The 16,171-nt window shown below is 39.1% G+C and overlaps 1 protein-coding gene across 1 annotated transcript in view; it reads left to right on the plus strand.

Moving 5' to 3' along the window:
- Window positions 1-980: 980 nt before the first annotated feature.
- Window positions 981-16,171, plus strand: part of LOC150076142 (serine/threonine-protein kinase SIK2-like) — a 362,913-nt gene continuing 347,722 nt past the window's right edge. Inside the window, exons 1-2 of the mRNA XM_090387046.1 lie at window positions 981-1,481; window positions 12,605-12,705. Coding sequence (XP_090243172.1) covers window positions 1,304-1,481; window positions 12,605-12,705 — 279 coding nt within the window. The 5' untranslated portion in view covers window positions 981-1,303. The remainder of the gene's footprint in view (window positions 1,482-12,604; window positions 12,706-16,171) is intronic.

Here is a 16,171-nt window from a genome sequence, read left to right on the forward strand (position 1 = left end):
GACTTGATTGATTTGGGGCAGAACTGGATTCGTCCCCAGAATAAGCCTCTTCCTTCGAGCAAAACCTTCTTTTGCAAAGGCCTGGAGTGCTGCAAGATTACTTGCTGTTCCACTGCAGTTGAGGAGAATCCCTGGACGTTATTCCTCAGCTTTTCTCTGGATTCATTATATATAGCACAGTCGAAGAGTATGTGGGACCCTTTGCTCTCCTTTGCTACACAGAAACAAAGCTCTGAGTCTGAAAGTCTAAATTGAAACAATTTCTCATTGAGGGTACCATGTCCTGTGACTAGATAGGGGGTTTTTCTCGTGAGAGTAAACCATTTCGTAACAGATTTTGCCATTGCAATGGTAACATCCGGTATGAAGTTTTTCGTGACTAGTCCCTTGTTGGTTGTGTCCCATCGTGTCTGCCATATATGAACTAGCTATTATAGCAGCGCAGCTTCTCTGTTTTCACGTCCGTGTCGACGTTAAGGTGGATGCCTTGAATTGCTACAGGAATCCTCCTCCGTATTCTGTAGTATAGTCCCTCTAAACTAGAAAGAGGTCCAGTGGAAGAACCCCTGTAATGACTTGCGTTGCTGCTGTAGAGACTGTTCTGCAGATCTGATGGGTGGCCAGGAGAAGGGGGCGCTCATACCTGGCACGTAAAGCCAAACCTTGGCCTAATAAATTTGTCAGTGCAATCTAGCACTATAATCCCGCACCCATCAACAGTAGTGTAAGGCTGGTGTGTGCCAGCAATCCCGCTCCAAGGCTTAGTAGTGTTAATCAACATACTAAATTAACAATCAACATACTAAATTAACAAAAAGTTACGTAGTTAATCAACATACTAAATTAGCAAAAATCATTTCGCGGTTATTGCCCTCTCCTCCGCCAGTTTAAAATCGAGAAACGAGGCTATAGAAATAAATAAATCGTCCAGTCGGTGCGAGGAAAGCAGCCGATAGGAGGGGTTAAGCCAGTTCTTCATTTCTTGTCGCAAACCGTATGCTAAATTTAACGTTAATTTTAGCTTGTCTGTTTATTTGTTTCAGAAAAACAGTTTTACATTGAAAAAAGAAAAGAAAACAGGGCAAAACAACGTCTCCAAAACGTCTATGTCAAGTTGGAACACGTCTTGCCAAACCCTGGTTTAAACTATCAAACGCCATGTGCTGCAGTCGCGCGTAATGTGTATTAGATTTGCTACTGTACCGGAATAAATAAGCCAGTCTGTCGACTTAAAAAAAAAAAAAAAGTCGACCGAATTGGTAGCTTTCATTCGGCTCTACTCCATGCTATTAAAAAAACAGTTATGGTCGGCTTTATTTTGAATGGTCGAGCAGTTTATTTCGGCCTTTACGTTCAGTGTAGGTCTATATGCGTATCGCCTTCCTTGTACGGGAAAAGAAATTTCAGGAAGTTTCAGTTTCCTAATAAGAGAGGATCATTGAAATTTAAAAGTGAACAGGATCGACTTGGCCTGGTTGATCGTAAGTATATCATTTTAAAAAATATGCTAATAATATTACATTCTAATTTTAATACAGTATTATTATTATTAACGAATTCCGTTGAAACGTAACCCTCTCCATTCGCCATATACCTCCAAGGTGTAATATATATTAAAATAACACCAATTATCATTCTGCTGAATATGAAGTACAAGGTAATAACAGGTGACACCATAATACAGGCACAACTACAGAACACAAAAAAAAAAAAAAAAAAAACCGAAAACAGGACAAAAAAAACATAAATATGCCCTACTGAAAAATCCAACCCTCTTAATTTATATAATATAAAATTCACAGGGTTATTCTTTATTGTGCAACAATTTTGTTAACATGTGAACAATGATAAGAGCATTTGTTGCTGGATATTGGCCTATATATATTTTTGATGGGTGGCAGCAGGTAAATTCATTGTGACAGCAATGGTACTTGAGTAGTATGATGTTAATTAGGTCAGTGTGTTGCATTGTTTCTTTTATGTGGAGTCCAGGTCTTTGATCTGGCTACTTTATCTTTCTTTTTGAATTTCTGTACAAGTTCAGACATCTAGATAGATAAAGCTGCTATAGTTTTTCCATTTCTTCCAGTGATAAATGTTCTGGACAACCTATTTTTTGCAGCAAAGCCTTGCTTCATTGGGATGGTTACATCAACAAAATAATTGAATACAGTGCACAGAAATTCTCACGTGGTATTAAAAACCTTAAATGCATAGAAGCTTGATGTGTGCATTGGACCAACTCACATTGAATGATTACAGAACACTTATGTTTAATGAGATGGTGGCTGCCACTTTCTTGTAGGACATAAGTTTGCAATTCATCAGTATGCATATGATATTAAGAGTAGGAGACCGGCAGAATTACTTAACAAGTTCAGGTCACTGTTGAAAAAAAGCCGTGAATTAAGGTTTAATTTGAAAGTGTCTGCAATTCTGCCCAGACACGATAGGAGGCAGTATATGATGAGAGCCTTGTCGATCAATTCGGCCCTGGAAAGATTGTGCAAGGTTCAAGGGACAGAATTTTTTTCTGCCTGGTCTGTATGTACTTGTTAACAAGAGAGACTGCTTCTACAGGGATGGGATACACTTAAATAGAAAGGGTGCAAGAATATTTGCTGATCCTATCGAGGCAGGTTAGGTGGGTCGGAAAACTGATAGCTTGGGGGGATACAAGGACTAACAGATTAACAGTAGCCACTAGCAGAGGTGAAAGTGATTCTTGCACTGCTTCTATTGGAATGAACAGAAGCCTGGAAAAAAAAGATGCAGGATTTTTCAGAGACTGCTGGGAATCACTGCGGTACAAGTAAACATATGGGTTGTGTTAGGGTAGCTAAGAATAGGAACAGGTGCATGTGTAAATGCGTGTACACCAATGCTAGAAGTTTGGTAAATAAATTTGATGAATTTGAGGTATTGCTCACAGCATCAAAGGCAGATATTGTTGGGATATCAGAGACGTGGTGTCACACAGAAATAAGGAATGCAGAACTGGAATTTGGGGAGTACAACGTCTACAGAAAGGATAGGAAGGGAGAAGGGGTTATGCTATTAGTTAAGAAACACAAAATCCAAGGAAGTGATGCCAGTCGACATTGCTAGACAGTGCAGTGTCGAGTCAGTTTGGTGTGACATAAGCATTGGGTGATCAAAATTGAGAGTAGGAGTGTGCTATAGGCCTAATGACTCTAATGAGTATAATAAGAAAATGTACAGGGAAATAGTGGGCCAGTAAATCAGAGAGTCTTATAATGGGGGAATTTAATTTCCCAGATATTGATTGGAATTTGTGGGTTGGTCACTCACACACTAGCAAGGCTTTTGTGGATTTATTGGACGACTGTTTTCTACATCGGCATGTTCGGGAGGCAACTAGAGAGAGTAATATACTTGATCTGCTTATCAGTAGTGATTCCTCATGCATCAAAGAGGCTTTCGTAAAGGCGACTACAATAGTCTGAGACCGTATTTAAATTCTATACGGTGGGACCAACTGATGATGTAACGAACAGCAAATTCAAAATGGGAAGCATTCAAAGAACTTATCTTGGAAGCTACTAGGCTTTACATACCAACTAAGAAATATTGTTCAAGTTTTAGGCCTAAATGGATGTCAGATGAACTAATGAGACACACGGCAGAGAAGAAAATCGCATGGGATACATATAAATTAACACGTGACACAGAAGCCTATGATAGATATAAGCTGGTCCGTAACCAAGTCGCGAAGGAGGTTAGGCAGAAAAAGGCGGATTATGAGAAATCTTTGGTAAAGGATGCAAAGAAAAACAGCAAAGAGTTCTTTAGTTATGTAAACTCTAGAAGGAACGGGAAGAGTCAGATTGGTCCACTTGATATCGATGGTTCAACTGTTGATGATCCTGCTCAGGTAGCTAACAAACTAAATGAATATTTTGCATCGACATTCACACATGAGGAGTTATTCAGCGAGGGGAATGCCAGAGGTGTATTCAACTCTGGCAGTAAGCTAGATAATCTTGTAATAACTGAGAGTAAAGTGGAGGAGAAATTGTTGAAGATAAACACAAGAAAGGGACCTGGGGTGGATGGGATCTATCCAGTTATATTAAAGGAGGCAGCAAAGGAAGTAAGCAAACCCTTAGCCATAATTATGAGAGCTTCCTTGGACTCAGGGGAGGTACCCATTGACTGGAGATGTGCAAATGTGACCCCAATTCACAAAGGAGGATCAAAGGCTGACACAAGTAATTATAGACCTGTGAGTTTAACTTCTGTTCCAGGAAAATTAATGGAGGCACTTGTTAAAGAACACTGCAGGATCATCTAGACAAGACTTCAGTTATAGCTGGGACACAGCATGGTTTGGTTAAGGGGAAGTCTTGCCTGACCAATTTGATTAGATACTATGATGCAGTCACAAAAGAGCTGGATGCAGGGAATAACTTTGATATTATATACTTTGATCTTAGAAAGGCTTTTGATACTGTTGCACATGGAAGACTGCTGCACAAATTGGAGCAGTGTGGCATTGGAGGCAAATTAGCATTAGCATTAGCATTAGTAGAGGCATTTGATGCAAGAAAGCAAGCTTATGCAGCATCAGCCAAAAAAAAAAAAAAAAAAAGAAAAAAAAAAAAAAAAAAAAGTAACATAAATAAATAAAAATAACCACTTCCACTTCACCCCTCTGTTCGTTCGAAATACCTGTCCAGCTGAGCCTTAAACTTATTTAGGCTATCAACTTCCACGACAAGGGATGGAAGTCTGTTCCACCCACCAACCACCCGCTGGCTAAAGGCAAATTTCCGCACATCTATCCTACATCTGTCTTTCCTCAATTTGAATTTATGCCCTCTCAGGTGATTTTTCTGAGCTAGAGGAAGAATCCCATCAGCATTGAGCATGCTCAAACCATTCAAGGCTTTGTACACCTCTATCAGATCACCCCGCTGGTGCCTAGTTTCCAGACACTGTAATTTGCAAAACTTAAGCCTTTCTTCGTAAGAGAACCCCTTTGTCCCATTCACCAATCTAGTTGCCCTTCTCTGTACTCGTTCCAGCAGCTCTACATCCTTCCTGAAATGAGGCCTCCAGGCCTGTATACAGTACTCTAGGTGTGGCCTGACCATTGCCTTATACAAGGGAATAATCACCTCCTTATCCCTGCTAGAAAAATTCCTATATATCATTGACAATACACCATGAGCTACTCTTGCAGCTCGTCTGCACTGCTCAGAGAACTTCATATCTGCCTGCACCACCACCCCCAGGTCCCTTTCATTTTCTACCACTGTCAGTGTAGTACCACAGAGTTGATACGTTGCTCTGGGGTTGCTGTTTCCCATATGTAGTACTTTACATTTGTCAATGTTAAACTTCATTTGCCACCTCGAAGCCCATCTGCTCAACCTTTCCAAATCCTGTTGCAGCAGCATAGTGTCAGTAGTGTCCTTGACAACCCTGCCAACCTTCGTATCGTCTGCAAACTTGGACATTAAGCCTGATATACCATCATCAATATCATTTATAAATACAGAAAACAATAAAGGTCCCAATACTGAACCCTGAGGGACTCCACTAATAACATTAGTCCACGATGAGCAGTGTCCATTGATTACCACTCTCTGTCTTCTCCCCCTCAACCACCCCTTTATCCATAGCAGCAACTTGCCTCCAATGCCACACTGCTCCAATTTGTGCAGCAGTCTTCCATGTGCAACAGTATCAAAAGCCTTTCTAAGATCCAAGTATATAATATCAAAGTTATTCCCTGCATCCAGTTCTTTTGTGACTGCATCATAGTATCCAATCAAATTGGTCAGGCAAGACTTCCCCTTAACAAAACCATGCTGTGTCCTAGCTATAACTGAAGTCTTGTCTAGATGATCCTGCAGTGCTTCTTTCACCAGTGCCTCCATTAATTTTCCGGGAACAGAAGTTAAACTCACAGGTCTATAATTACTTGTGTCAGCCTTTGATCCCCCTTTGTGAATTGGGGTCACATTTGCACATCTCCAGTCAATGGGTACCTCCCCTGAGTCCAAGGAAGCTCTCATAATTATGGCTAAGGGTTTGCTTACCTCCTTTGCTGCCTCCTTTAATATAACTGGATAGATCCCATCCACCCCAGGTGCCTTTCTTGTGTTTATCTTCAACAATTTCTCCTCCACTTTGCTCTCAGTTATTACAAGATTCTCTAGCTTACTGCTAGAGTTGAATACACCTCTGGCATTCCCCTCGCTGAATAACTCCTCATGTGTGAATGTCGATGCAAAATATTCATTTAGTTTGTTAGCTACCCGAGCAGGGTCATCAACAGTTGACCCATCGATCTCAAGTGGACCAATCTGATTCATCCCCTTCCTTCTAGAGTTTACATAAGTAAAGAACTCTTTGCTGTTTTTCTTCGCATCCCTTGCCAAGGATCTCTCGTAATCTGCCTTCGCCTGCCTAACCTCCTTTGTAACTTGGTTACAGATCAACTTGTATCTATCATAGGCGTCCGTGTCACGTGTTAATTTGTATGTATCCCATGCATTTTTCTTCTCTGCCATATGCCTCATTAGTTCATCTGACAACCATTTAGGCCTAAACCTTGAACAATATTTCTTAGTTGGTATGTAAAGCCTAGTAGCTTCCACGATAAGTTCTTTGAATGCTTCCCATTTTGAATTTGCTGTTGGCAATATCATCAGTTGATCCCACTGTATAGAATTTAAATACTGTCTCAGTCCATTGTAGTCGCCTTTACGAAAGCAATACCCCTTCCCTTTACCCCTAATGGTAGTTACCTCTTTGAGTAACTCCCACTTCAGCACACTGTGATCACTGCCACCAAGTGGTTCATTTATCTGCAGATTCTTAATGCATGAAGAATCACTACTGATAATCAAATCAAGAGTATTACTCCCTCTAGTTGCCTCCCGAACATGCTGATGTAGAAAACAATCATCCAATAAATCCACAAAAGCCTTGCTACTGTGTGAGTGACCAGCCCCCAAATTCCAGTCAATATCTGGGAAATTAAAATCCCCCATTATAAGACTCTCTGATTTACTGGCCCACTCTATTTCTCCGAACAGTTTCTTATTATACTCATCAGAGTCACTAGGCCTATAGCACACTCCTACTCTCAATTTTGATCTCCCAATGCTTATGTCACACCAAACTGACTCGACACTGCACTGTCCAGCGATGTCGACTGGCTTCACTTCCTTGGATTTTATGTGTTTTTTAACTAATAGCATAACCCCTCCTCCCTTCCTATCCTGTCTATCCTTTCTGTAGACATTGTACTCCCCAAATTCCAGTTCTGCATTTCTTATATCTGTGTGACACCACGTCTCTGAAATCCCCACAATATCTGCCTTTGATGTTTTGAGCAATACCTCAAATTCATCAAATTTATTTACTAAACTCCTAGCATTGGTGTACACACAAGTATACATGCACCTGTTCTTTTTCTTAGCTACCCTAACACAACCCATGTGTTTACTTGTACCCCAATGATTCCCAGCAGTCTCTGAAATATCCTGCATCTTATTTTCCAGGCTGCGGCTCATTCCAATAGAAGCAGTGCAAGAATCACTTTCACCTCTGCCAGTGGCTACTGTTAATCTATTAGTCCTTGTATCCCCCCAATCTAGCAGTTTTCCGACCCACCTAACATTGCCTCGATAGCATCAGCAAACATTCTTGCACCCTTTCTATTTAAGTGTATCCCATCCCTGTAGAAGCAGTCTCTCCTGTTAACAAGTACAGACCAGGCTGAAAAAAATTCTACCCCTTGAGCCCTGCACAATCTTTCCAGGGCCGAATTGATTGACAGGGCTCTCATCATATACTCCCTCCTATCGTGTCTGGGCAGAATTGCAGACACTTTCAATTTCAACCCTAATTCACGGCTTTTTTTCATCAGTGACCTGTACTTGTCAAGTAATTCCGCCGGTCTCCTACTCTTAATGTCATTAGTGCCAACGTGTACAACTATATCACCTTTTGTGCCCTTAAAAGATGATATCCGCTCTACAACGTCATCAACTTTTGCCCCTGGCAGACATACCCTGGTCCTATTCCACCTATCCTTTTTACAAAGCATGTTTCCCGTTTCCCTGACAATAGAGTCACCAACAACTACTAGTTACTTTGGGACCAGCGCATTCTGCCTTGGGGGTTGCCGCTGTGTTCCGCGATGACCAAGTGCAAGCTCTGGCATTGGTGTGGGCAGCTGAGAGCTTGATGGGCCCCTCACTTGTAATCCTTCGAGGGCATCCACCCTATCCTTCAAGCTCTCATATAGGCCCATAACAACGCTGAGTTGTCGCCTTATCTCCTTACACTCCTTGCATCGCACACACACAAAGACATCCCCCATGGCAGTATCATGTCCCATACTTGACTGCTCCGCAAACATCAAGCAAATAGTGCATCTTACAAGGCTGTGATTCAGAGGACAACTGCCCCCCTCAGTTCTCCCCTGGGCCACAGCATTCCCATTAGCTTGAGCCCTTTGCTTTGCTGCTCTGGTTTGAGTCATGATTTAGAGTTACTTTCAATAAAATTTCGATTTCTGTACAAAATTAAATCCTAAACTTGTATCCAAACACAGTTATAACGCTATATTTATGTTTCAGTAACGAGTGTTATCTACGGAATATTTACGTTTCAGTAACGAGTGTTATCTACGAAATATTTACGTTTCAGTAACGAGTGTTATCTGCGAAATCCCTTTATATAACTTTCGTATCAAGTTGTATTAATTATTTGTTTTTACTAATTATTTATGTTACGTAACCTAAGTGGTTATATGTATAATTAATTATGTTAAATAAAATTAATTATATTACGTTTGTAATCTAAGTCGTTATATGTATTTATTTAAACGTACAATTTAACTGCTAACGAAGTTCAACTAACGCTATCTAGTACGGTATATCGTATCACAAAGATACGATATCGTATCTTTGTGATACGATATCGTATACAAAGGTATATCGTATCACAAATTGCTGCTATGGATAAAGGGGTGGTTGAGGGAGAGAAGACAGAGAGTGGTAATCAATGGACACTGCTCATCGTGAACTAATGTTATTAGTGGATTCCCTCAGGGTTCAGTGTTGGGTCCATTATTGTTTTCTGTATTTATAAATAATATTGATGATGGTATAACAAGCTTAATGTCCAAGTTTGCAGACGATACAAAGGTTGGCAGAGTTGTTAGGGACACTGCTGATGTTATGCTGCTGCAACAGGATATGGAAATGTTGAGCAGATGGGCTGAGAGGTGGCAAATGAAGTTTAACATTGACAAATGTAAAGTACAGTCAGTCCTCATATAACACGTGTTTATATTACACGAATTCGATCATACGCGATTTATAAATAGGGGAACGATATCTTATATAACACGAACCGAATTCGCTCATGCATGATTCGCCTTTGTGTTTACAAGAAATGGCAGTCGAACGCAACACGATAGGAATGAAGAGAAGATTCTGAAAATGTATTTATGTTTTTTATATCAGTGAAGGAGAAACACATTTCACCATAATAACGTAAAAACCAACAATTCCAGCTATCGGTATAATCGCAAATGCAATTAGATCGAGTTTACTACCAATTTATAACAGATTCCACTAGCAGAAATGCAACTGGAAATTGTTTTTGTTTCATGGTACTAACCCCTAGAAATGTGCTTTAGTAAAATGTGAGGTGTTAATAGTGTATCTCTGCCTTTACAGTGTTGTTTATTCAGTTGCTACATGCGCGCAGCTTTGTTTATGTGTATCAAGCGCGCCTCCTCGTTTTGTAATTGTGCTTTATTCCCTAGAAATGAGTAAAATACTAAAAGGTGTGAAAAGGAAGTGTCCTGGTGACGACACTGCAGATTCAGAGAGAAAAAGAAAAGCAATATCGATAAACAGAGGCGGACTGGGTCAAAAATTCTTACCCGGAAAAATTTGTAGTGGCTTCATACTATGGCTTATGGCCAAAATGACACCTGGCTCCGGCCTGCCGGGGTTTTCCCAGTAAAGCTTATGGCCAGTCCGCCTCTGTCGATAGAGAAAAATATGAAATTGTGAAACGTTTTGAGCGAAATGAAAGGCCATGTGATATTGCGTGCTACAGACCTAAATGAGGCAACGCCGGGAATTACAAAGAATGCAGAGAAAATAAAAAAACTTTCATAGCAGGAACAACTCAAAGTGTAATTAAAATCCATTAGATTAAGACAAATAATTGGAAGAGATGGAACGGCTGTCATCTGTTTGGATCGAAAATCAAATAAAAAACAAGTTTGCTTACGATAGAAGCAAAAGCATTAGCAATATTTTATTACGTAATAGTTGTAATAAAATACATACGTATTTTATTACGATTCTTTATTGTGTTTGGTAATGTTTTGGTTACAAATGTGTGTTCAATCTTGGGTGGTTGGCACCTAACCCTATTTTTCCCATAGGGCCTGTTTATATTGCACGATTTTGCATTGCATGAGGGTTTCTAGGAACACAACTATTGTGCTATACGAGGACTGACTGTACTACATATGGGAAACAGCAACCCCAGAGCAATGTATCAACTCTGTGGTACTACACTGACAGTGGTAGAGAATGAAAAGGACCTGGGGGTAATTGTGCAGGCAAGAGTAGCTCATGGGGTCTTGTCAATAATATACAGGAATTTTTCTAGCATGGATAAGGAGTTGATTATTCCCTTGTATAAGGCAATGGTCAGGCCACACCTTGAGTACTGTATGAGGTACTCATTACTCAAGGTAATGAGTACCTTGAGTACTGTATACAGGTCTGGAGGCCTCATTTCAAGAAGGATGTAGAGCTGCTGGAATGCGTACAGAGAAGGGCAACAAGATTAGTGGATGGAACAAAGTTTTGCTCTTACGAAGAAAGATCTAAGTTTTACAAATTACAGTGTCTGGAGACAAGGCACTGGCGAGGTGATCTGATAGAGGTGTATAAAGCCTTGAAAGGTTTGAGCATGCTCAATGCTGATGGGAATTCTTCCTCTTGCTCAGAATAATCATCTGAGAGGGCATAAATTCAAATTGAAGAAAGACAGATGTAGGATAGATGTGCGGAAATTTGCCTTTAGCGAGCGGGTAGTTGGTTGGTGGAACAGACTTCCTTCCCTTGTTATGGAAGTTGATAGCCTAAATAAATTTAAGGCGCAGCTGGACAGGTATTTCGAACGAACGGAGGGGTGAAGTGGAAGTTTTTTTTTTTTTTTGGCTGTTGCTGCATAAGCTTGCTTTCTTGCATCATATGCCTCTACTAATGCTAATGTTATGCATGGGGTTTTAGGGTTGGGATGCACCCAAGAATAAGGTTTGCAGAAACATCCCATGTACTTTGAATCAGCAGCGCAACTAATTAGCAAACCCATGCTGTGTCTGAATTATTACTGCAGTCACGTCTAGATTAATATCTGGATTAAAACATAGTTACACTCACCTGACCATCAGAGGGCCAAATCATCCTGAAAGAGTACTGCTTGACACTGTTCATTAATTGCTTTCCCAATCTTAATGTCATCTGTAAAATTTGGCATCACTTTGTATTCCTTCATAAATGCCATTTAAGAAGACAGTGTGGACCCAGCACCAGTGCCTGAAGGACATCATTTCTAACTCTAGTCATTCATTCCGAAGAATAACTATTTGTGGTCTTCCCATCTGCAGGAACTGGGATTATCAAGCAGTGCTTTTCTAGTGCTCCACTATCCAAAATTGATGAACTTATATCCACTGTAATCTTCCTTTTTTGTTTATTGCTGACAGGAGTGGAACCTGGTTTGATTATTGGCCATGACATCCCATCCCTGACAAGGTACAATTTGAGTTATACATTCTGAAATGCCTCTTTGCTTGCTACCATTATAATGTGTTATTTGACTGACTAGCCTTTCTTTACTCTGTGCAAGTCTTGTCAGCTTCCATTGGCCACACACACACACACACACACACACACACACACACACACACACACACACACACACACACACACACACACACACACACACACACACACACACACAGGTGCCTCCATAGCCAGGTGGGCAGGAGCAGCAGTGCGTAGCACACGCTTCTTGATTAGACCGGGGTTCGAGCCCGTGACCACCAAATACAGAGGATGTGGAAAGGTCAGGGAATAACCACCGCATATTCCTGGAGCAATATGGCCTTAGTTGCTAATGCTCCTAAAATAACAATAAATCTTCATCACACACACACACCATCCTTATGTATCTGGCTACCTGCTTTATATCTCGGGCTAAAACGATGTGATGCTGTTACTGAAGGAGTGCCCTCTATTCCCGAAAAGAGTAAGCAGTTTGAACTGCCATTGTTTCAAACTTTGACAAACTTTGGTTTCACCAGGACGGTGTTATACCACTGAGTTTCTATATTTTTGATCCTTGACTTGCATTGAGATTTCATATGGAAATGATAGCTAGATTTTATTTTGACTAGTTTATTGTTGGCAATGCAGGATGAATCATCTACACTTAAAATTATGTGAAAGTGGATAGTTATATTTTAATGAACACTTGGTAATCAAAATATAATTGTTTTTGATTAAAAATATTATAATTGCAGACCGTGGTGTGCAGTTCTGTGGTTACAACAGAGGCACAGAATTTTGTGTAGTACCAGAAATGATTCCAGAACTTATTGTTCCTGACCTTACAGGATGTGAGGTAATTACTTTTATTTTCTGCCTTATTTTATTCTGCAATACAAAAATTTGTCAAGTTAATTTCTTTCATATAGAAATTTAGAAAGTTCAAATAAAAATAGAAACTGAAAAAGTTCAGTTCCTATTCTTATTTGAATTTATTTTATATAGTGCAATACGTTATAGTAATTTGAAATGTTATTCTATCCTGGGACCTACAATTATGTCTACCATGATTTTGCTGTGGATTTTTTATATCTAATATTCTGCAAGCCACTTATTGATATTCTGTTTTGTAAGAATTATAATTGTACTATTTTAATAAAATAGTTTGGTTTGATGCTTACACAGTTGCAGGAACTTTATCAATTGGAAATAGTAGTGAAAGTTTGCATTTTCTTAAACCAAAAACTTTCTTTTCCCACATTGGTATTTTTTGGAATAAGTTGACAGCTCTTAGAAAAATTAAAAGGATTGTACCAGACTGTGATAAGATTTCACATACACTCCAGCTTGCATGCACTCTTTAATTATAAGGACTGAAATTGGTTAATTTCAGCATACAAGTGAAAAAAACACAGTGGAGCCAAAATTAGTATTTTTTTTTTTTTTTTTGGTATTGTTGGCACATCGGCTTCTGTGGCCATAATGCACCTCCCAAGGTTTTTGCAGTACTTTGATCCAAGCCTGAGGCGGGATTCGAACCCGCGACCTTTGGGTTGCCAGGCAGGCACTTTACCCACCTGGCTAGCCCAGTCGGCCTAAACTAGTATGATTCAAGTTGAGATATGTAGGAACACGACAAATCATGAATCAATGAAATATAACTAGAGGAAGTACCTTAGGTAGATAATTTGTTGAACTCCCTTCATATATGAACTGGGAAGGAGTATTGTGCAGTATGTTCCATTAGCAGATCCACCCTGAAAATTTTTCTTCCATCTCTCCACATTAAACTTTACCGAATTAAGAGTTTTGTGAAAGCAGTGGATAAAATGAATAACAGTGGGTAGAGAGGATTAAATTACTTAAGTGATGTTTCCAACGATCAATGTTACACAGGTAAAGGAGAGAATCTTCGTAGGGCTTGAAAACTGCCTTATTAAAACTAAGCACATGGCAATATTTCAAATAATGTGGTTACCTCAAAAAGTGGAAACGTTTTTGGGTAGGTGCAGTTCTCCTGCATACAGAGATGGAATTCAGAAACTGCCCAATGCATGTCAAGAAATGGGATGTTGCGTGTTGTGAAACTTAATTTCTTACATTAATTTTAGACTTCTTCCCCAAACAGTTTGATGCAGTGAGTGATGAATAGGGAAAACAATTCCATCAAGACATTCGGTCAATGGAATATCATTAACAAGGTTAAAGGAATGAACATATGTTTGGCATCCGCTAACATACATTAGTAGTCTTAGTGGCAAATGATACAATAAAGCAAGATTACACATCATCAGGAAAAAAAAAACTCTTCCTACATCACTTGTCCAACCTTTTTAATAATTTGTCTAGGTGTTTCTTCCTAAATTTGTTCAAACTATCCAAATGAAACACAAGGTGGAAGTTTGTTCCAATAATTACTGCATGTTGGCTGAAAGCAAATTTCCACTCATTTATCCTGTAACTCTTCCTTCAGTTATATCCTTCACATGTGTTGACTAAGAGGAAGGATGCTATCAGCATTTAGCTTGTTCAATCCATTCAAAGTTTTAAAAACCTCACTCAGATCTACTGACAGATGTTAGTTTACAGATGCAACAATGTGCAGAGCTGAAACCATTCTCTCTTTCCTGTGAATAATCTCATTGCTCTTCTTTGCAACTGTTCCAACAGATCCACATTCTTCCTAAAATGAGGTTTCCAGACCTGTATGCAGTATTCATCATGTGGCTCAACCATCCTTATACAATGGCAATGGGATAATCACCTCCTTATCCCTGGAAGAATTCCTATACCCAGTGGTGATATTCAGCCGGTCCACACCGGTACAGTCATACCGGTTCTTAAAATGTTTAAAAACTTCCATACTGGTTGTTGGGCAAAGTCTAACAAGTTTACTCATCGAGAAAAAAAAACACATCCCTGTTGATTTTGGCCCGCACTGAGTGGTGGAGTGTTGTAAATCATATCATAATGTATAATTTTGAGGTCGGTTCCCCATAGGTTTTCTTTCTAAGGTTGGTAACTCTGGCGAGGTGTGAACTCCTTGTAGCAAAGATAAAGAATGCCCACACGAGAACTACAGGAAATCTCGGCAAAGTTTACCCACGAAACTAGTTTGACGTTACGGCATTTGTATTGTTGCTCTCTCGGTAAATAGATGTTGGGTGTTATCAGTCTGAAATATAAGTTGAATCTCTTGTAACCTTCCGGTTTCACTCTTTTCCGCGTCAGTAATTTGAACTGATTTCAGGCACTGAGCTTGTGTGTGTGTGTGTGTGCTCCTTAATTCTCAAAGGTTTACTCACAGCAATAAGTAACGCATGTGGAGTTTTACTTTTGAGTAGTGATTTTAAATTGCATTTATAATAAATTGTTTAAATCGTAATCCTTAGAATGAAGAGGCAACATAGTTTGGATGAATTTTTTAACATTTCTATTAAACGTTCAACAACAGAAATGGAACAAACAAGAGAGAGCTATGATACTGTTCATAATGAACAGTATCATAGACAGATATTTTAGACAGATTTCCAATGACTTGGAAATCTGTCTAAAATTCTGCAACAATTAATACAGCCTGAAAGATTTTCTCATTCTGAGTAAAAGTTAGTACAAAACGCAACAAACAATTTGCATTTCTGGAATGAAAAGCAATTGGATTATTTCAAAAATAAGTACGAATGGCTTATTATTGCCAGTGATGTGAATGTGGGATGCCAGTGGTGCTCAAAGGCTATCTTTCAGCACTTTCAGTGCTAAACACTTACATATTTCATTAGAGTGGCATTCATGTTTTGTCAAAGCTCACGGTTCTAATAAAAAGAATATGCAATCATCAATGAGAAAAAAATTGAAAGAACATCATGAATCAGCTTCACACAAAAAAGCATTACATATAATCAAAACATCCAAAAAAAAAAAAATTATTTCAAACAATATTGATATGGCTAATGAAAAATATTTAAAGAGAATCTCTAATATAAACATCTCTAATACCATTTATTCCATAATTAAAAGCAATAAACCATTCACTGACATGGAACATTTAATAGCTTTGCAAAAAAAGAATAACATCGGTTTGGGAGTATCTTTGCACTCTAGTTTTATGGTCCCATTTGTCACCAAACACATCTTCACTGAAATAAGAAAGAAAATTTTTGGGAAACTGATAAGTCAACGTAGTAAAATTTCAGTTATTATTGATGAAGCTTCAACTGTTTCACATAAGAGCCTCTTAATAATTTATTTAAAATCAGAAATTCAAAACTTTGAAGATATTTTAACTGTTTTTGTTGATCTTGTGGAGTTAGAAGGAACAACAT

This window comes from Mastigoproctus giganteus, chromosome 13 (assembly GCF_048544385.1).
Source record: "Mastigoproctus giganteus isolate SK-2022 chromosome 13, ASM4854438v1, whole genome shotgun sequence".
Classification (NCBI taxonomy): domain Eukaryota; kingdom Metazoa; phylum Arthropoda; class Arachnida; order Uropygi; family Thelyphonidae; genus Mastigoproctus; species Mastigoproctus giganteus.